Source organism: Pelobates fuscus, chromosome 3 (assembly GCF_036172605.1).
Source record: "Pelobates fuscus isolate aPelFus1 chromosome 3, aPelFus1.pri, whole genome shotgun sequence".
Lineage (NCBI taxonomy): Eukaryota > Metazoa > Chordata > Amphibia > Anura > Pelobatidae > Pelobates > Pelobates fuscus.
Window position 1 is genome coordinate 237,761,107 of NC_086319.1, and position 23,443 is coordinate 237,784,549.

The following is a 23,443-nucleotide window of genomic DNA, read 5'->3' on the forward strand; positions in this document are numbered from 1 at the left end:
GACCAGTTCAATTTCCGAAGGTATTGGCATGAAAGCTTTATCATTAAGTTCACAGAGAAATAAACCTCCGAACAATAAACACTATTTCATGTGCTGGAAAAATCTGGAATGATAATTTAAGAACTAACAGCATGTCTCAACTTTGTTCCAGTTAATAAAAAAGCATTGCGACACACACTCAAAACGTAACGGCATTACATGGCTTTATTATTTTTTTATTTAAGCGAGCTCTCAGAATATAGCATGCACTGACCTTAGTTCATTTAAGAGGTTAAGAATAACCTTTAATGGAGTATTATTGGAGTATTCTTAAAAAGCTGCTGCACAGCTTTCAACCACACATGTTTTTTGTCTGATTGTATTACAATAAACTATATCTTCTAATATAACAGAGTCCTAAACACTAAAGAGAAGTCTACCAACTAATGAAACCTTTAAACGTGCCTCCCCTATTAAGCTCTAAAGTACACCTGTCTCTAGAGAAATAAAATAATTGAACTACTGTAAATGCGTATGGCAATACCACTGGCATTGCACTTTGTTGTTGCTCTTTGTTTACTGTTCTGTGGTATAAAGCTCCTAATTTAAAACTGATTTCAGGTATCATCAGGTGTGCTAAGAAATCTTTTCACTGAGCAATATGATCAGTTTTAGTAAGATAGATGTAAACATTTTGCTGTGTCGATTTTCAAAACAGAAGTGATATTTAATACACCACAAGGAAAATATGGATTCATGCCATCACTAAATGTGTATGACTATAAACCTCTCTATGATTAATGTTTGCTTAAACTGTAGCACAGGGTAATATAAAACACGCTAGCTATTCTGGAAGAGATTTGTGTAGACAAAAATCACTGAAAGCAAAACATGCAAACTGTATATTAAGCAGAATTAACAGTAATTAAACTGTATTTTCGCTTACATATGATTAACTCCTTATAGACCAACCATGGCGAATATGTTTACCTTTAAAATTTAGTCTTCAGTCAGCCTGTATCAAAATGGAATGCTTCATTCATTAAGCAACAGCACACAGGTTTAGAGCTGTCAGTGCTTAATAAGCAATGTATTCCATGCTGGCACAGGGCCTTCAGGGGTCAGATTGTGATGATGGTATGCACTGTCATCGGTCCTTAAGGGGTTAATAAAGAGGTGGCATCATACAGAATGTTTAGCTACTGATTTATGATATAAATGTTCTCTTATATAGTTGTCTATTTAACACATATTTTGATTATGACTATTATGAGTCTGGAAACTAGAAAATGAAGGGACATTTTCACCTTAAGTACATAAATACACCTCAAAGCACATAAATACATATATTTAAAATAATCTTTGGTTAGAAGATAATCTGTATGACAAATATTTTTTTATATATATATATACATAGAACAGAAAAGTAGCGCTATCTATACAGCATTATCGCTGTATTGAAAACACGGTCCACCATTAAGAGTAATCGGCATTTGTTTAGTTTAACTGTGTCAATTGAATAAGTTTGAGAACAACCCTATTCTCCCTGGAATAGTGGATTAGTACATGCATGCATAACTTGGACCATGTGCCACATGCCAAGTGGTCAGGACATTTAAAGGAACTCATTAAAAAACTGACTGTAACTTTGAGTTATCAGAAGCTTTATTTTGATCATAAAAGAAGAAATGTTCGCTTTTAAAAAGTATTCAAAAAAATCTATATTTTTGTTCTCTAAGCATATCCCTGGAAAACTGCACTTAAGAACAATACAGTGGAAAACATCAATTATTCAACAGTGCAATCCTACATGATAAAACACAACATACAGTTAGATGATAATGGGGAAAGAAGCACTCAGCATAACCTTATAGACTGCTCCATATATCCATGCATGGATTTAACCCATTATGCCCTTATATCCTATAGCCACTGTTATTATAATTCTGAATACCAGTAACTCCTGGCATTGTACCACGGCACTCTTTTAGATAACTTCCATATCCTCTTGGGAATAACAGATTTGTACTTTAGTGACATCTTTCAGGGACTTGCTCTGACAGTGATCTCATCATTTAAAAGAAGCAGTTTAGTATTTTCTATATTATTCAAAACAAGCACTGTATAAAGTGAGCTGGCCAGCATATGAAAGGGTTCATCTCCCCACCCCCATGGCTCAACAGCTTAAACAATAGACTAGTATTGAATTGCTCTACACTAAGGCTACTTTTCGAATGTGCTTAGGATAGCAACAAACACCGCTGGGGAAAGTTTGCTGCCACTAAAATTGATCATAAAACTCTGAATGGTTCTTCTTGGGCTTTGCAAGACATAAAAATGAATCATGGCTGGCAGTTATTACAACATATACTGCCTTTTATTTATAGATACACTTTAACCCTTACTAAATATTTCCTGTTTTCAATTATTTGGTAGAAACATAATGTACAAACATGCTTGTTAAAAAAAAGCCAAATAAAACGTAACAGATGTGGCTTTTTGCACGAGCGGGTTTTGTAAAAGTCTTTTTTTTTTTTTGGCTTAGAAATTATATTTCTCTGCTATGCTCTATCAAAAATCAGTTAAACATTTCACATAAATATTTATTCTCATAGGCATAAATATATATATTTATATCTGTGGGCTTGTTATTCTGTTTAACTTGGACACAGTTTACCCTTTAACTGCCTTAAAAGACACATTTACTATGGTTAATTCTTCAAGTTAAAAGAGTTAAACATATATTTTGCTTATTATACCCCATAAAATATGACACAGTATTATGGTATGGTATACCTATTGGAATAGTTAAATATCCTAGAACAGTAACAAACTATTGGAAATGAAAGCAGTAGATGTCAGATCAATGTAACAAATGCAGGATGAAGGATCAGAACACGTCCCTCTCTTCTTTTTGCATTACTGTTAATAGGATGGAGAAATCTTGCTTGTTTTTTTTAAATTTAGTTATGCAACTGAAATCCACAAGCATCATCTCTCTATCAGGGCTGAAACATGAGAAATAATGTGTGTTGTAATGCAAGGCACTGGTAAAGCACAATGATTTATGCCATTTTTGTTTTCAGCATTTAAGTAAAAAAAAAAAAAAAAAATCCTTCTCATAGCTTGCAATTCTTTTCCGATCTCAGATGTTTTATGACAATTAGCAGAAGATCGTTAAGACAATCAAAGTGATTTCAAATGCTGATTTAACTCCAGATACCAGAAGGCACAAATCACTCCCCAAAACTCTGTAGCCCGAGGAACTACAGAATGGTGTGTGCCACGGTTTTATCAATGTACACGCACACACATGAACAGTGTAGCATTAATGTAGCATAACACAGCTCCACAGCTGTCAGAGAACTGGATCTGTACTTACATTCTGTCAGAAACTAGCAAACGGCTATCGACCATCATATCAGGAAGAAAATCCAGCTTGAATGAAGAAGTCATGTTCTTGCTGCTGCACGCCGTTCTGCTCTGGCAAATAAGAATGTTTCTCTGCTTGTCTGATTCAACAACAGTGCTGGCCAAGAGACAGGCAGAGACAGGTGCGGGAGGCCTCCCCAAGGCAGCAGCCAGAGTCGGCAGTTGTCACATTCTCTCCCCCTCTTGTTTTCCTCCAATCCCTTCTGAAATCTACTGCTGAGGCAACTGTCTATAGAGTACCAGGTGCTGAAACGATAGGAGGAGCTCCCTTCATACTGCAGCTCAATTTAACCCCTGCATCCCTTCCGTTCTATTCCCTTCAGTTCATTTCTCTTGTACTCCTTAAAAATTTAAATGTGCTGTAAAATGCTGTGATTCTGTATGCTGTTTGTTAATTGTATGTGTTTTGTTTTTGATTTTTTGTTATTTTTAGCATCAGCCATTTTTTTTAGATCACTGTATAACAAATGTTTCCTATACACATGCTACAATGCAAACTAGAGAAACGTGGAAATCATTATGTAACCTAAGATCCATGAACCTTTCCCTATTATGCACAAAGAAAAACTGCAGCAATGAAAGGAATAATTGTGTTAAGTATACGATTGTTGAAATAATGTTCTTGCATAAATCTAATTCTGTTATGATAGATCAACATTGCAATTCAGTCTAATTTACCAATAATATAGAGAGCTTTTACCTTTTCTTTTTTTTACATTTTTATCTTCTATATAACACGGTACACTTGGAATAGTATACTTTAAAAAAGTTAACCCCTAATTGCATACACTTGTATTAATGTTTATATGCATTTGTCACTACAATAGGCGTAAATAGATACCAGTTATTTAAATGCGTTTATAATCCAGTAATAAATGTAACATTGCATATATGATGCTAGAGTGCGTAAATAAACATGCGATATAGATGAGTGAACATGTACTGTTTGGGAAATAATATGTACACTGGCATTAATATGAAACTTGCACTTTAAGGATTCAATTATAAGGTGGTTTTCAAAAAGTTTTAGTGGGATAGATATAGAAACTAATATATTCGCTAGAACTAATGCTGTGATACTTAATATGGAAATATGTTATTTTGTCAGCCATTATCTCAATTATTTTGGTTTTATAAAAGAAAGAAAAAAGCAATTTAATGAATATTTTTTTCCTTCTTTTTACGTTTGCAAACTGTAAAATGGATGGACCTGTACTTTCATGTTATTATACATCTTTCTTGTTTTTAGGCTACCCATCCATGTGCTTTGAAGTTGTTACAATACACTAGAGAAGATGTTAATCCCATGCACTTGAAAGAAAGTGAGTCTTTCTCTAGTACTCAGGCCTACATATTCATGTAAACATGTTAGCAAAAGAACAAAAACACCAGTCTTGGCTCTCATGCCTGAAATAAATTAGTAGTAGATTATTATTTTTTTATTGTTTGTAGCATGTAACTCTTGCAAATATGGTTTAATAACGCTGTATTATCTATTATAAACATAAAATGCCAAAAACAACCAACGGGTGCTGTGAATAGCCCATGGGATGTATCATACTTTAGGAATGTGACAAATGCTATCAGTGCCCAAAAACCTTAAGTAGCTAATCTTTCTCAGATTAAATCCAGTTAAAGTACTTTTCTCAAGTGTGTACAGTTAAACATACCACATTGTTGCCTGCTTTGAGAAACTGCTATCCCAGTGAAAATTCATTTTTCTAACTCAACACACCCTCATACTAGTCATTTTTTTTTTAAAAATGGGGGCTTATTCACTAAACACTGAATGTTATTCAAACGAAAGTCAAATTAAACAATATAGGCTAAATTTATAAATCAGCTTTTCATGATGTATTTTGCAATTTGCTTTTAAATTCATGACAATTAATTTATCCAAATAACCCAAATTGAAATATGTAACGATCACCAATCAATTAACAATCAAAATATTGAACCAAGGGGAAAAAAAGGCATCTTAGAAATCTTTAAAATTACTCTTAATGAAATATACATTATTTTATTTATAGTGCTAATACTTTTACTTGGATATCAGTGAAAAAAAATGAAATACTCACAAAACACCGCTACATAGTGTAATCATTTATCTAAGCTTTTATGCTATTTCAAATTCTGATACCTCTTCTTCCTTGTGTGATTACAACGAGACAGTGTAGCATTTGCCTCAGTAAGCAACAGGTAGAACCATAAAGATTTATCTTGTGTTTTCTTATGACCTCACAAACGATGCTTTCAAATGAATTTAGCTGTGAGATTCTTTGATGATTTAACGGCAAATAGAACAGGAATTGATGGAACTGACAGTAGGAATTCCAAGTTCAGACATTTTAAATATTCAAAAGGCGGCTTTTACTACACACACCGTTCAGTTCATTGCAGTATTTATGGTGTCAAGAGTTTTTAGGTGTGCCCCTTCTAGTTTGTGTCAAATTTTTTTAAGGAGTTTGACATAAAGCAGTGTCATCCTGATAACCAAGCACCCTTTCTGTTGTTGGACATTTCATTCCTCATTATATGATGATATTTAGACAGCAATAGAAGGGATTGGAACACTGGGTTACACCGCCTTCAGTTTCGCCCAACCTATCATCACTGTCTAAGTCTGAGCAGCAATGAACGGGCAGGGCTTTAAATGCCAAGAAATCTCATTTTTTCCCACATAACTCAAAAATAGCCTGGCGAAAAACAGAGAAGCTGCACCCAAAGGCCACTTTCACACAAACCCCCCCCCCCCCACGAGAATAAGCTTTATTGGATTGCCTATGGTGTCCCTTTAGGTAAGCAATTTTTATTATTAGTGCAGTTATTCTCAAAGCAGTACTAACGAAGACATACAATCTGATACTTATAGATCAAATAAATGTTGTTCCAGTTGGGATTAAACTTTTTTCTGTTAATAGTCCAATATTTCTAAACTAAATTCTATTTCCAAGCGGAACTTTCCTCATCAGTATCCCAAAGTCATTGTTACAGGGAAAAGCCAGGTTTTTGGGACCAATTTTATTTTGTGGCTTAAATAATGGAATGGAAGTATGTCAAGGTAAAGCTTAGCTTAACAGATATTTTTGTAAAAAAAATGGAATGTGTCCTATACGAATAAGATTGTACTTTAACATGTATATGAAAAATAAAAAAAAAATAAAGCACAACCGTCTCTTTTTTTAAAAAATTCTGAATGCGTGAAACGTGGCAGTTATGTATGAGATAAAAATAATTATGAGTAATATAGTATTTTATTTCTACGTGAAAACTAAAAAAAAAAAAACAGTCAAAGAATGTCATGAAAGGCACCTTCATTCTTCCATGAAAACCTAATCAATGCGCCTGTGTCAATGCTTGTAAATGTATTGATAACCAAAATATGGCTAACTGACTATAATTGAACTCAGTGTGCTGCAAATTTGACTAGGTCATTCTATGACATAGTTTTAAAAGCAGAGAACAAGCGAACATTAACTTAGCATAATCAAGATGGCGGCGTGCACCATTTTGATTGACTGGCATAGCTCAACTTGTTTACTTCATGTATGATATTTCACAAAATCACCTGCAGCAGTGTTAACATGGGTGAATACACCATATCATATACACTATAGTATGTCAAAATGAGGACTGTATAATTCATTAGACAATTGGAAACATGCTGGTTGTTTACCTTACAGCTATTTACGCACGTGCGTTCCACGAAACGAAAAACCGGAAATGAAAGACCGGAAACACAAACAATTAACAACCTGAAGCGGGCGATTTAAAAACAGGAGAAGAGAGGAAGAGACAGAACAACCAACTGAGGAAGCCTTTTAACAAGGCGAAACGCGTTTTGGACATTGGACATTGGACTACTTAGTCTATCCAGGTATTTGCCTGGCACAGATTCATTTATTTATTTTTTACTCTTTGATTTTAAAGTAATAAAGCACTTTATTGGATTCACTACCCTGGACCTGGTGTATCTATTATTTCAAACCGGCAAACAAAGTGAGAGAAAGAATCCAAAGCACTGGAAAGAAGAACTACAGCACTTTAAAGGAAAACACCTCACACAGAAGGGGTTTGGACAACCTTGAATGGTCCAGAGGCATATACCACCGGAGTCATATGACGGTATGACTCCAGGCTTGTGAGTGACACCATTATATATTTTTAAACCAAAATTTTACATGTACTGTGTTACACTATTTTGCTGCATTATCTTGTTTTTCAGAATATTTGCTGCATTGAGCTCCACCTTTTTATGTATGTATGCTATGTATTTTTAAGTGGTGTAGGGGATACCACTTTTTAGGTGTTTGAGCATCAGTCCCTAATCACCCCCACATTGTGCACCTATTTTATTGTATCCTAAGTAGTACCTACTAGACTTGTGCAAAAGTTTATTTTGGATGGTTGTAGAATTGTGCAGAAGTTAGTTTATTACTGTTCGGCAGAATCAAATGCCTTTTAGTCCACACCCAGTCTAATCGATCATCTGGGATTTACTTGTGGAGTCTTATTCACAGATAAATCCCAGATGATCGATGTGTCTGTGTGGATTAAAAGGCATTTGAATTGGACAAACAGTCTTATATTAACTTTTGCACAATTCTAATACCTATATTAGAAAATGGTGATTCATGCATAGTTGATATGTGATCTATACCCACATGGCATTTTTTTTTTTTTAACAGCAGATTTCTTGGTATAAAAGGATTAAAAGTCAGTAGGCGCTACATCACAAGAAGAGATCAGACTCCCCCAAATTTCTCCTTCAATAACAGTAAGAAATAATTGGGTGTGGAGAGACTTTGAAAATTACAAACTTATCCTTAAAAGTTGAACAGCAGGAAAATTTGATCTAATAATTAAAAGCTGGTATATAAGCAACTTCCATATATTATATTATGTTTTTATGGATACTTAACTTATTTCCCTAAAAAATATACCTGTTACAAAATGTAACTGTGAATACATAGTACATTGTTCCAGTACTATACAACAAATGAATTTCTTATTCAAAACAGACTCGCAAATAAGATATTATAAGAACCAAAACAGCTACAATGAACTTGGCTCATCAATATTTTCATGTTTCCCAAATGCAGAATTTATAAGATCTGCAACAGCAGAAGCAAACTTTAAATGATTGTAAAATGTTCTGCTTTCTCCATGTCTTAATTAGAAAATATGTCTTTTGAATTCAACATTGTTGGACAGAGTAATCCTAATTTTCCTGTTATTGCAATGAAAATACATGCGTTTCATCCTTTGGGATGCTATGAAAAATTTTATTCAAGTAAAGCGACCTTTGCAGTATACATTATTTGTATAACTAAACTGACCTATATTTAGTTTTATAGACTAATTTAAAGAAAATTCTAATATTTTTTTTTTTTATCTGAAAATAAACATTAGCATCTATATATATATATTCAACATTTGATATCAGAGTTCCTAAACAAATACTAGCTCTTGATTGTTGGGGTTGGCTGGATGAACTATGCTTTTGACCAAAGAGGACTTGGAAATGGCTGCTCTGACAATGCAAGGGTAAGCCCAAGGTAAAAGTACTTTTAAAAAGCCACTTACTGATAGGAAGAAGAATAAAGTAAATTCTTGCAGTTATAACATTGTGTTATTTATGATCAATGCAGATTAACAAAGATAGCAATACTAACCTATATCTTAGTCTAAAAGTAGATTTGTGGATCCTTAGAAAACCAAACAGTAGCGAGTATAAAAATACAAAGTCATATTAAAGGGATACTATAGTGCCGTAATACAAAGCTTTATTCCTGGCCCTATAGTCACTCTTCCTCCCCCCTCCTTTGTGTACTCCCCATCCCTGGTGAATAAAGGGTTAAACACCCTTTATTTACTTACCTTATCAATGCTTTCCTTTGGGGAAAAATCCGACGCTAGATATCCTCATGCAGAGCGTGAAAGGCCAATTTCAATCCAGGAAGCGCCCCCAGTGAGGCAGATTTAGTGCTGCAATGTAAACATTGCAGTTTATCTGGAATAGCAATATTTTATATTGCAGCACTAAGTGCAAAAGGGACACTGCACCCAGACCACTTCAATGAGCTGAAGTGGTCTGGGTGTCTAAAGTGTCCCTTTAAGAATAATGTGCCATTAGTTTTTTTTATTGAAAAATAAACACATTATGTGTAATCAACCAATACTCTTTGGACCCATTTCCCCATCTGATGTCAGCAGGTAAGTATAATGCCTATATAAAGTCACATGTGCTGTATGCATATTCTTTACACATACAGAATAGTGAAAAAGCTGCAAGAAAACAAATACATCTGACCATGTTTATCAAGATAAAACTGGAACATCTCTGGGCTACTTTTGGAAAAATCACCGTAGCAACCAAAGGAATGTGTCTACTGATTATTTTAAATGCAGCACTTTTTTGTATTCTATAAATATACCCGTAACATTTATATTTGAATATATTTTAACATGAAGAAACAACAGGAGATATGTTTCCTGATGGTTATGCACACCCTTTCGATCATTTTATTGACTAAAATAAATTAGATCATTATTATTTTCTGTGGAATTTGAAAGCAATTATTTAAATTGTAATGTTTCATTGTCAGGGTCCATTTCAAAGATAACAATGGCTCAACAGAATACTAAGTAGGACTCTTCCTAAGTTGGAACCATATAAGCATTTTAATTATTAATCTAGGGGGATCCTCTCAGAGAATGGTGGCAAAAAACACTACTGTGCACATTAACACACATTCATCATAATATTAAACAGAATTTTAAAAGTGATCAGATGTATTACCTCATTTACTTTTTAAAGTAATTAAATACATTTATTGTGTGAAGAACGCCCCTCCTAAATCTTTTTAGTCTAACAATTCTAAAAACCTAGAGTCCTTTTAATTATAACAACCTAGGCTTGGTATTTAATGAAGAGATCTGGAGATTTGGAAGGCTAACAGACACGAGTTTGTTGAGTTAGTAAATTACATCTATAATGTATTTTTTTACTTAGTGGGTAACTTACCATGGTTTACTGCTTAGTAAATAAACTCTGGATTCATGCTATCAAGTCATATAAGCATTCATACAAGTAAAATCAAAGTTCATACAATATACACATTTTGAATTTATTTCGAATTTACTTCTAGAAAAACGTTAAGCTATACACTGTTTTTCAATGCTGTCATATCCTTATCCTTTGCTATATTTACTGCTCTGTGGCTTATTGAATATGGAACGAAAAAATCATCATACTGATTAAAGAAACTCACCTAAACAAATCCCCACTGGATATCGATCTTCAATCTTTGTCTTAATAATCTACTATCCTTGAAGCAAAGCAAAAAAAGCTTGAACAACATATTCTTTATCTCCTTCTTTCTTTACCCAAGCCATTCTTCTCTACCTTAAATGACTACGTTTTATACCAACTTCTCCTTTTATTTTCACTGCTATTTCCTCTTACCACATCATACAAAAATAGTTTTAATCAACATTTCCAACATTCAAACATCCTTTCCAGGCTACCCTATCAACCTTCCTGATATAGTTTCCTTTTTCTTTACACAATATCTGTTCACCTTCATACTGCATGCTAACTCTCCTAAGAACCACCAACTTTCTTTTCTTCCCTCTCCTAATTCTACATCACTATTCCTCCCTTTTTAGTTCATTATTTTCAGTCCCTACCTCAACATTGAACTTAACAAAGTCTTACTCCTTTCACCTTATTACCCAGAGAGCCTCTACCTTATATTTGCATGTTTCTTGAATACTTTGTCCAAAACCATCAACCTATCCTCATTGTTACACACTTTATTCCTGTCCCTATGCAATATGGCTTCTTTCTCGGCAACTCCAAAGAAATTGCAGTCCACAATTTTCAGTCTTTATTAGCCTCTAAGTTATTTACCTTTACCTAAATGTCACCCTTTCTAGCTGATCTTCCATATTCTACCTTAGCAAAATCTGGCTATCAGGTATCTGCCCTCACCTATTTATTTTCTTATCTGCATACCTATTCCTGCAAAATCTCTTTTAAAAATGCATACCACACACCAAACTCATTTCTGGTAAATGTAATACATTTCGTTGTTCTGGGTACTCGTTCTACTTTATACATAATTCTTGTCTCACCTTATTTGCTTATGGCTTTAATACCAATTTATTTGCAGGTAACATAAATATGTTTTTTTTATGCCCCTTTAATACATCTGACCTCGACTCTGACATCACCTCCGAACATCCTTACACTTATTATCAATGAAAAGAAAAAAATGTAAATGAAATAAACAATGTCTCACCTTTTTCCATGTCCCCTTTGCCTACAGCTCAAAGCATTGTCATCTGTATTCCATCCACTACTGTCATACAAATGGATTGTCCATTATGTTCACCTGACATTTCCTGTGTTATTGAACATGAACAATCTTTCTGTGCATCACCTTTTCTGCTGCTGAACTCCTTACACATCTTATCTGCCAAGCTCAACTATTGCTGTTTACCTCTGCTTGGCCATCCTTCATTCACCATTATTCCACATCAACCAATTCTAATTTGTTTTTTTACATATTCATCTCATCGGGCCTCACTCAGCTTGAGCAACACCCATGTGCTTGCAAAATCTATTATGTACTCACATCTACAAAATCTCAATTTATAATATTTTTTACATATATTTTTAAAAAATCCTTTTATAATTTTACATTTCCCTGGATCTCCTCATTATTTTTTAGACTGGGTCACCCATTTCTCTCCTGTACCTGCAATTGAGTAATTCCTAACTCAACACAGCCCTTCCCATTTTGATAAATGCTTTTAAGAAGGTTGTTGTTTAGCTGGGTTGATACAGATTGGTGTGTTGTGTTTCAGTAGATGAAACATATATTTTTGGGCCATTTTTTTTTAACAAAAGAGAACTAGATACAATAAATAAATGAATAAAAACACCAAAGTGTGTATTTAAAAAATATATATATATAGTGGTTTAAAATATCTTCTTCTCTTAATGTATGGAGGTAATTGAATGTATATTTTAAAATCTTGCTAGAAAAAAATAATCGTCATAAAATCATTAAAGGGACACTCCAGGTACCCAGACCACTTCTGCCGATTGGAGTGGTCTGGGTGCCAACTCCCACTACTCTTAACCCTGCAACTGTAATTATTGCAGTTTTTTATTAACTCCACCGCTAGTGGCTGTCTACTAGACAGCCACTAGAGGGCACTTCCTGCATCATAGCACAGAAAACCTGTGCTAGAGCGTCGCTGGACGTCCTCACGCTGTGTGAGGACCTCCAGCGTCGCTCAATTCCCCAAAGGAAAACATTGAAAATCATTTTCAATGCTTTCCTATGGGGAGTTCTAATGTGCATGCACATTAGGTCTCCCTGGCTGGTGGGCGGGATCAGTCTCGCCCAACGGCCGACGTAATACAGAGGAGGAGCGGCAGCGGAGGAAGAAGCAGCGACGTGGGACATGTCACTGCCTCTGGTAAGTTACTGTAGGGGTTTTTACCCCTTCAGCAACCGGGTATTGGGGGGTGGGAGGGAGAGGGGACCTGCAGTGCCAGGAAAACAGATTGTTTTCCTGGCACTGGAGTTTCCATTTAAGAAAAAATTAGTGTGCAAATACAGTCCTTTTTATGAAAAAATGTCAATAACAACTATTTGAAAAGAAATTATTTGCACATAAACTAATGCAATCCTAAATCATAGAACATATTTCTGTATTTTTATTAGCAAGGGTTCAACTAATAGTCAAATGAATTGATATTTAACACATTGCTAAGCAACACAATTAAATTAAATTAACCAGACAATCCCTAACCTTTGGCATTATTACGTTCTTGTCAATTTCAACACCTGATATGGTTACTGTTTTGAAATAAATATGGGTATTTAAAATACAACATTAAAACATGGGTTTCTTTGAAAAATGTATTTTATTTTTAATTACATGTGAATTAGCTGAAAGAAGCTGCAGGGAAGCCCAGGCTCTTACTGACTTAAGCCTTCTCAGCAGTTTGTTAAATTCTAGCCTCAAATCCCTTGAGGGAATAGTGGATTCAAAGCAGCTTTTAATCATACCACAGGGAGGGTGAAGTAGTATGTAAGTAGGTCATATAGAAAGCACTGCAAGTGCATAGGTTAGTGTTTTATTTAACAACTAGTGTGTCACATTTTCAATTCACCTCTGCTATTGGCATTTAAAGAAGATGGTATGGCCAGGGTCATATACAATAGCCTGAGAAAGAAAATCTAACATTTTAAAATGGAGCATTTGCTTCTCTGTTCCTACACACACAAATTAACTTTACCGATATGCAATTGCCTGTGCTCCCATTTATAATTTTGCATACTGAGATATATATTTATATATCATGGTTTCGTCCACAAAGTTTCAATGTATTCCACAGTGCTGTAAAATGATTAGAAAATAATATAGGCATTTATGAACATTTTATGCGCGCACACACACACACACACACACCCACACACACACTCATACGCACACACACTCATACACACCCACACACACACTCATACACACCCACACACACACACACTCATACACACACACACACACACCCACACACACACACTCATACACACACACACTCATACACACCCACACACTCATACACACACACACACACACACACACTCATACACACACACACACACACACACACTCATACGCACACACACTCATACACACGTGATGGCTCCTTCACTCCTATGGCAGCAATGGTTTGCACATATTGTGGCCTGCCCGAGATTAGTGACAATTACACTTTTGCAGTAGCCATTGCTATTTGCAGCTTAAAAACCTTAATCCAGCCCCATTTCTGCTACTGACAAGTAGAGGGAGAAAGAGAATAGCAGGGAAAGGGGCTGGATTAATGGTGGCATCTGAAAAAAGCAGTTACCGCCAAATAGTGTAATTCCCACTAATCCTGTGCTAGCCAGGAAATATATATCCCATTGTGCACTGAGATTAGGGCTCTCCACATTCTACACGGTCAGTCACACCATGCAGTACTGTTTTTATTTCAATTTTATATACATACAAACACTGTGTTTCTGGTGCAGTAATGTAGTCCATGGAACAGCACAGATAAGGGAATGGGCCTTGACAGGGCCAGGAAATAGGCATGACATCTAATTTTAATACTTGGCTGTGGGTTAGCAAAAGGAGATGGGGTGGGGCTTGCTAGGGATATAAATAGCGGCCAACATATGAGGTGGCCATTTTAATTAAAACTTTCACTTTTTGGGAGTATAGTTTATTTACCATGTCAGACAAACAACTGTGCGCATGTCAGGCCTGTGATAGGCTCTGGAGACTTTATTACACAAATTGCAGATGCTTCCAAAGCTCATTGTCAACTATTAATTTACCCATAATACACAGTCCATTGTGTTATATGTTTATATTAATTATATTGGTGATGCTGGTAGGAATCGTGCAGCATTTCTGCTTGAAATGCTGCACATACAGAGGTATATTCACTTTTGTCCTGGAAGCTAGTTACACGTGAGCTAATTTTAATTCTGTGCAAAGCACCTGCACGGGGAACAAGGGGAAAGGTATATCTCTACTCCCTTTATTTTTTTATTTAAGTCCCCTCTCCAGCTGTCCCCAACTCCCAATACTCTTAATGATTTTTTTATTTTATTTTTTTTATATCCCTCCCTCTATGCCCGACTGTACTCCCTCTCTTCTTCTCCTTCTTTACTCCTTACTCACACGCAAATGCGCACTGAGCCGGTGAGAATGGTTCAAACAAATGCTTATCTTTGAGAGGCATTGGATTGGACCTCATGAGGGCAGTGCTGAAGTATGGCAGAGTGGGTGTGGAAATCAGCTTGCAGTTTATGATCATATACTATAATTAAACCCCCCCTTGTTTTGCCTGAGTCAGGTGTTTCCAAGGAAATAATTTAATTTTGTGAGCTTTTGAAGTTTTGAAGTTGGCGTTTAATAAGTGAATGGCATTCTTTTTTTTTTTTTTTTTTTTTTTTTGGTGCATATAAGAGAGTACAAACTGACCTGTAATGCCACAACAGCAAAATCAGGCCTCTGCAGGCATGTTAAATCAACACAATGTCAGATTGGGCCAAGATTAAACTGCACATTTTTGGTATAGTAATCATGTTCATTTCGTTTGGTTATATTAGCTAGATTAATAAAACATTGGTTAACAGACAGGCTTTTTCATGCTAGTCTCTGCTATCCATCAGGTTACCTATACGAGGTCACATACTGTGCAATCTGTATTGTCAGTAACAGGTTATGATGATCCCTGCTTAAGGCTTGGTAGTTAAATGACAGAGACGGACAAAGTTACTGGGGTTAAATGATCAAGCTTAGTCGTTCTGTCTGATTAGTAAGGGAGCTAAATCAGGTGTCGAGTGACGGTACTGCGTATGTGTCTAACTAGATAGGCAAGACATGGTAAGCATAAATTGTGAGTAGTTAAGTTAAACAAATACGTTTGTGGCGCCACCACAGCAGGGCAGGCGGGAAAGAAATAACACTGTTTTTTAACTCACTGTTTAGTAGCTCACAGCATGCCCTAGTGCTGTCTAGTGTTCATAATGTGGACTAACATGCATGCAGCTGGGATGTCTCTGACATAGTATTAATTAAGACTAAACTATTATGCATTACGTGTGGAGTGGAGAAGACTCAGCTAATTCTAAGTGGGATTAATAACATAACAGTTTTAACTTTTTTAACTTGCTATCATTTTTGATTTTGTGTCGCTGGGTTGTTTGTAGCCTCGGTTAGAGTCCCTGTCCAAAGACAAATTACGGCTGATATCCAGCTCCCGCAGTCATCCGATTCCATGGCTGGGCTTCCACCTTCCTTGTGTACAATGTCCACGATTTTCCCGCCAGGGTGAGAGTCGGTCAGTCTGTAAATGGCTGGGGCCCTTGAACAGTCCGTTTAGGCCCTCAGGGTGGCTTGGCTGGGTTCTCCGAGCTGTAAGGTGCCCCGAGGTCTCCGCGGCTCTGTTGAGAGTATCGTAGGGGGGCCTGCGCTTGGGTTGCAGTCGCTTGACGGTTTTGGCCGGTTCCTTTGGGCGCAAACCTCCCGTGGGACATTGTCTCGTTCTTGGAGGGCCGCGGTGAGCAGCGGACGGCACTGAGTGGGTTGTAGCCTTCTGGCTGTCTCTCTGCTTCTCCTGCTTCCGAGGTGTAGGGGCTTTTCCTTAGTGTACCCATTCTGCGTTTCCCGCCGTCGGGAGGTGAGTGCTGCTTCTTGTAGGTCACCCCCTCAGCGTGTGGCCTTCTGCTCCACAGTTTCTGCCAGAGCTCTTCAAATAATGCGTCCAGCCACTGTTCATAGTTGTCCAGCGGGCCTCGCGTTGGCCGCGTGGCGGTCGCCATTTTGACCATGACTGTGTTGCGGTGTATTGTGCTTGAATCAGGTGCGTTTCGCTGGTATTAGTCGCTTGGTTGTGCCGGGATATCCTTCACCGGCCAGGGGGGGTAAACGGGGTCTTGGGTGTGGCAGCGTATTCCAACAGAGCCGCTGGCGTGGAGGTCGGCCGACTCTCCCGACCTGTACTAGCTGGAAGGCCGCAACCCTATCTCCGCTTCAGATTGCTTCTCGGGGTCCGTTGTACCGGCTAAAGGAGCCCCGGGGTCACACTGCTATTGTGCCGTGTTAGTTTAGCAATTTAGGCATGATCTGTTAAGGGTGAGTCGCTTATTTACCGGTGCTTGCCTGGAGCTCTGGTTAGGTGCGACCAGTCTGCTCGGCGGTTAGGCCCCGCCCCCGTGAATGGCATTCCTATACTCTAATATAGATTTTGCAATTATGTATCTCTTCTATTATATATTATTATTTTCAAATTCTTGTTAGTGTAAGCATGAAGGTAGAGATGGGGTTATGTTTAATGTTGGTTTACTGTGTAGGGGATACAGTTTGTTCATAGAATAATTTATTATATGTATACTTAGTGTACACTAGTGTATACTTAGATAGTGTGTTATGTTATTGTAGTGTTTAGGGGTGGACTTCACTTTATGGGCAGCAGAGGACATGTCCTTTTATTGTATAAAATTTGTGGGAGTTACAGTCTTGGAAAGCAGTTTTTTTCAGCTGCTGTTTTTAAAATATATATGCTTACATACACACAGTCAAACAGAGGGCTCAGTACATAAGGATGACTGCCTGCATTATTTCAGGGTCGCATGTTTAATACCCAGGGGTTTTTAGGTTAAGAAAGCATTTCATCCTTCTGTGGTAAATACATTAACAATGTTAAATAGGGTAGTTTGCCCCCAATCTGGAGCAACCTTAAAATGAGAGATCAGCTGTAGGGGGTAGGTGGAGCACACAGAGCCTCTGGTTTCTCCCGTAGATAGGTAAAGACCTGGTATATGGAGAACGCGAACTTCGGGCAGTTCATGGAGCTGTTGAGAATCTTTACAAGAGATCTGTTCCCAGACGAAAGAGATCTCTCCACACTGGACCACCAAGGCTAGGCATGACATCTCCCTTTCCTGCCTCATAGATAACCAGAGGGAGGGGGGATTAAATTGTTTTATATATTTTTCATATTATTATTTATGTATTAAACTGTAGAAGATATTGTATATATAATAAAAATAACAAAACTGCATCATCTGTAAGCGCCTACTACAGCCTCTATACACTCACACTTTCTCACTATAGCCCCTAGACTCACTACACCACAAACATATCTATTAACTTGAGGAAACACAAACTAAACCACAAACAGCCCCCTTAATAATCAAGTAGTTCTATATGTAGCCTCCAAATGCATTCAGAAGATAACTTACTACCCCAGTCCCACTTTGTCCTCTTGCATTCCAGTCACCAGTATTTGTGAGGCTTATTATAGTAAAATAATACAATGCATTTTACTGTAATATTGTGTGTGTATGTATGTGTTTATGACTGTGTGTGCTTGTGCATGTTTATGTCTGTCAATCTGTGTTTATGTGAATCAGTGTGTGTGCCTGTAAATAACTGTATGTGTGCCAAGAGGCGTCCTAAGTGGTGGCAGTTCGGAGGGGCAGGGTTGGTATGTTGGGTGGGGCCAAGAGAAGAACTTTAGGAAGTGGTAATCACATGTTTGGGGGCTCAAGCCCCAGGTGTTTTTTAAACTTAGCCATTGCCATTATTAATAAATATCAAATAGATACATGTGAGCATAAACGAGAGGTAATGCAAACATTACTGCGCCCTCTCTCTCTCTCTCTTTATATATATATATATATGTTTTATGAAAATATAGGTATTATGTACATTGTAAAGTTTTAATTACATACATTCTTTTTAAATACTTCTTAAATGTGCATTTCAAGGTGCAAGAGTTTAACTTTTTGTTAATTTCAGCTCTCAAAGGGTTATTAAATGAACCATATATGGAAAAAATAATCTTACGTGCTTTCATCTTTTCACTGCAAACCTAAAAATTTTAAAACTGTAATGTCAGAGGATAAAAAACTCCTTGACTTCCCAATACGGCAGAAATATATTCTTTAGAAATAATATTCTAAGGAGCAGATCTAGACATGAATAGGGCCTTTTAAATCTAACAATGTGTTAGAAATCAGAAATTTTGCAAAGCTCCACATCTCTGTTGCAGTCAATGTTTGTTTCAGCCAGCATGGTAATTCAGAAGCATATCTTAATGCTAGGAGATGAATTTTAATAAAGATGATAGCTCGGCCCGGAAGTAAACATGTTCCTATGAATTCTAACATTCTCGTTTTTTTACAGCTTCACCAGAATAATAGATTCTGCTTGTTGTCCTACTCATTTTAGTAAAATATTGAGAGTTATACAAAAGGATTGCTAGAATTATTGTTTTTCTTCTGTCTTGACTGTTGCCTTTTTTTTCTTTAATCAATGGCCTATTAATTATTGAACTAAAAAGCAAGTGGAAACACTTCACAGAAATGTGTCAGATTGGGCTTATATCTTGAGAAGCCTGTAAGGCAGTACAGTTAGAGTTCACTCTTCTAGAATTATTTCCCCTCCAACTCCAATCAGAGCTATTTTCCTCTACACTTTGCCTGTGGCACTGAAATGGGTCTTAGAAAATATGCCTAAATTCCAGAGTATGTAAAAACATCTAAGCTCTGTATTATAAAAACCAGAACAGTGAGCCAATACAAAGCAAAACCAGCTTTCCTGACCTAAGAGAGGGGCTAGCTACGTAGCAAGCATTCTTTCATTTTGTGAAATGATTTGATGCTTAATGCCAGATGTACCGGGGGAGATGGCTTAGTTTCACTGAAAGCTATCTTGGAAAGGAAAACACAATCACACCCAGAGAGAGAGAAATTGCATTTGTGGTTATCTCACTCTTACTTTCTCAGTCCTGATATTACCATCTTGCATGTTGCAATTATATAAAGTTCTCTGTATTTGTATTTTGCAAAGCTGTACATATTTGTATGCGTTCGTTTCAACTCTATCTCAGCGAACGCTCTACCAACTGTGTTCAGTGGGCATTGGGAATTGCTAAATACAAAAATCGAGCTTACTGGTTGAGATGAATACATAAACAATAAAATGCACATGTTGAACATGTACCGTTCCTTCAAGGACCCAACCAGATAACAGAGACCAAGCCTATCATTAGATGAGCAGAATACTCATGTGACATAGTTATACAGAGAACGCAGCTTGCAATTCTTCACTTAATCTACTGTACAACTTGCTCTCATTCCAAGGATGCCTATTCTACGTCCTAAGTATTATAATTAAATAAATTAAATAGGAACCAACATATTCTGCAGTGCTGTATAGTGCATACAAGAAAAATGTAAAAAAAAGTTAGATATACAGGAACAATAAGTGATAAAGCCCTGCTTAAAAGAGCTTAGAGTCTAGGGATTAACAGGCACTTTCACTGTATATTGATTTGGTGATTTGTAAAGGGTGCATGCATTCTATGAATGTACACACCATTCTCTGAACAGGATTTATTTCACCTATGTATTTTCAGGGTGAGTCATGTTTATGTTGAAATATGGCAATCTTTAACTCACTATTTTAAATGACACATGTATGACACGTATGTTCCAGGCAAAAGTTAAGAAAAGAAAATCTATTCATACAATTGTACTGATAGTAAGCTTTTTGGTTTAGGTAAGATGATCATCATAGCATAATTAAGCATTCAAAGGTAATTGATAAGGATATTGGCAAATGTCATAATCAAACATGAAACATGTGGCTTGTCCATATATTTAATCAATGCAATGATTCCTACTGTAAAATATACTGTGTAGTTAGAGATGATGAACTACTTTATGTGGTTAACCCTGAAGACATGTTAATGGATTCAACTGCTAACTTACAGCCATTACTGCTAAAGGATTTCATTTAATGGAGCATTTCCTACAACAATATTAAACATATTAATGAATTAAACTACTGTTAGGCTTTCATTTTGTTATATGTAGTGACCTATCTTGTTTTTATCGGTGCCTTTATAGTGCTAGTACAACATCTCTAATGGTGCACTGTACTGGTGGTACAAGCAAGGAAGCTTTACTTTTTAAAACAAAAGAATCAGACTTAGCAGTTAAACTTTGCTGCAGGACAGGGATAGCGGCATTGTCTTCACTACGATCATGGCAAAAAATTTAAAAAAAAAAATGGGAGGTAACATTTCCAACAGCTACACCAGTGCTATAATTTTAAATAGAGAGCTTTACCTAGATGAATATTAAAATAGGAGTATAGATACAGACACAGTCACACTGGGTCCCCATTACCCAAGTTAAACAATATTGGATGGATGGATTACTCCTTTGACTGTAGGTGGAGTTGTTAGTTCTATTATGATGACTTCCACATCAACATCCCATCTTACGTTAGAGCATGGCCTTTTCCTTGCTCAGTAGTAATCAAGTAGTTTGGGCATTTTGCTTTTAAACTGAGGATGTCCAAAATAAAGGATGTCTTTAAAATAATGAAAGCGATCACATATTTCTGGGAAAGAAAATTGATACATGGTCCGAGTTATACATGATTGCATGTTTTTTTTTTTATCACTTTCATTATACAGAAGTACACATATACATGAAAATTGAATCTGATAAAAATAACTGTTACTCATAATTACCACATTGCTTTCTATAAAAGAAAATGTCAGTCTGCTTTTTAAAACAACTTTAAAAATCTGTTAGACAGCTGACTGGTTAAGGGTTAATCCACCATTTATCAGAGTTGCTAACAATGCTAATTGTTAATCTTGGGTGTCAGAATGAAAGGCCTCCCTTTCAACTGCTGTTGGAAAGCAACTCCTATAATTTATTGGTGGCTATGAGTTATCAATTCCTTATGTAGGCTAGTAGGCTGACAATTGAGAGGCGTGAGTTCCAAGGTCGCCAAAATTATATTAACTTAGCTATAGGCTAGATCAGATATCTTGAAGTCAACTATCACTTCCCAGGATTTTTAATATTATGTTTATTGTTAGTAACGAATGCATATTTGTGAGCTAAGTAAAATAAAACGAAACCTAGAAATCCACACAATTTTATACTGCATCTAGGTGACTCCATATTAGCTCCCTGTCAATCATTGTTATGAGCTATGTCCTTTTCACCTGGCAGTCAACATAGAGAAAGCATAGAGAGAAAAGGAGAAATTAAACAACGTTTCGGTGTCTCCTCTTCATTTGCAATGTATGCCCGGCCTTTGTCTAGCCTAAACTGGATTATGATTTGATAATCCTTTATATAAATTTAAAGAAAATGTAATCTCATGAAAAAAACAAAAACGGATAACACACGTTATAGGTGAAATTCAATGTTTTATTCAGTGGTGTGGGGTATATCCCAATGTTGTGACAGTACCTCTTTAAAACTAGGAAAAAATAAAAGTACTTTTCCTGGACAAATACTTTGATATTATTGTATTATAAAGTGTGAATTATAAATTCATGTTTACATTTTAAATTACACTCCCTGGATCTGTGGATTGTATTATTAGCATGACTTCTAAAATAATATTGTAAAGCACTGCGGAATTAGTTGGCACTATATACATACCAATAATAATAATGATAATAATAATAATAATAATAATGATTTTGATTAACCCAAAAGAAAAAACAGTAAATTATAAAAAAGTAGTTTTTTTAATATTAGTTTAGAATAGAAACTGTAGTAACGTTTTGTCTGCGCAAGAGTCTGTTATATATCTAAAGAAACTGCTGAAAATATACTTGACAAAGGGTTAAACAGTCTTTGTTCATCTTTCTGAAAACAGGCAGAACCATATGATCATTCCCTCTTTGAATGCTCCCTTGAGATCTTCTAAGACCCACACAAATCCAACATAAATTCATTTTACATAATGATTTGTGATTTATACTGTGGCTTGAGAAATGTACTGTATTTCATGGTAGAGAAATGAATTTCATCATTGAGGCTTTCTTCAGGTGGAACTAATTTTGTCTCACGGATCATGAGAGTGATGATCCTGAAAATGAGTTGAGAAATAAAACACAGATTTCTATCTATCCAATATTCACAATAATAAAACTACACACCCTTCTTGGCACTTTTAAGGTTCTAGTAAAAACCATTACAATCTTTAAAGGAGAACAATTAATTACTTGTTCTTAGCATCCAAAGGCAGCTCCATATAATGTGATCATTAAATTATTATTAATTGAAACTACATCTCAAGAAGGGGATTAAAGCTAATGCTCAATTTCTTGCTATAATTCAGATATAATGTTTATTTCCCCTTCATTATTTCACTACATACTGCAAAACTTGCTCTGGCTATCTTATGTTGCACAACTGTACTATTTATGGATTAGGGCTGTTTCCAGATGTTTTACTTATCACATGTCATATCTCCATCCCCCTGTCCCTCCCCTTGTAGCTTATGCAATCCATTCCATTTTGCATTTCACAATGTTCTCAAGCCAGCTAATCTAGTTTCCTGCAATAAAATGTGACATTGTCCAATTTGCGATTGTCCATTACCTATACTGGAATTTCTGTTTCTAATG

General features: G+C 36.1%; 1 protein-coding gene across 28 annotated transcripts in view; it reads right to left on the reverse strand.

Moving 5' to 3' along the window:
* Positions 1-23,443, reverse strand: part of CELF2 (CUGBP Elav-like family member 2) — a 395,195-nt gene that overhangs the window by 355,717 nt on the left and 16,035 nt on the right. For 5 of the 28 annotated variants that reach the window (XM_063448260.1, XM_063448257.1, XM_063448259.1 and 2 more), the window contains exon 1: positions 3,362-3,630. The exons of 22 other annotated variants lie outside the window; for them this stretch is intronic. In XM_063448260.1, the coding sequence (XP_063304330.1) occupies positions 3,362-3,435 (74 nt within the window). In that variant the 5' untranslated portion in view covers positions 3,436-3,630. Of the gene's footprint in view, positions 1-3,361; positions 3,632-23,443 lie in introns of those variants that run through there. One more of the 28 variants, XM_063448241.1, reaches the window with a different exon arrangement.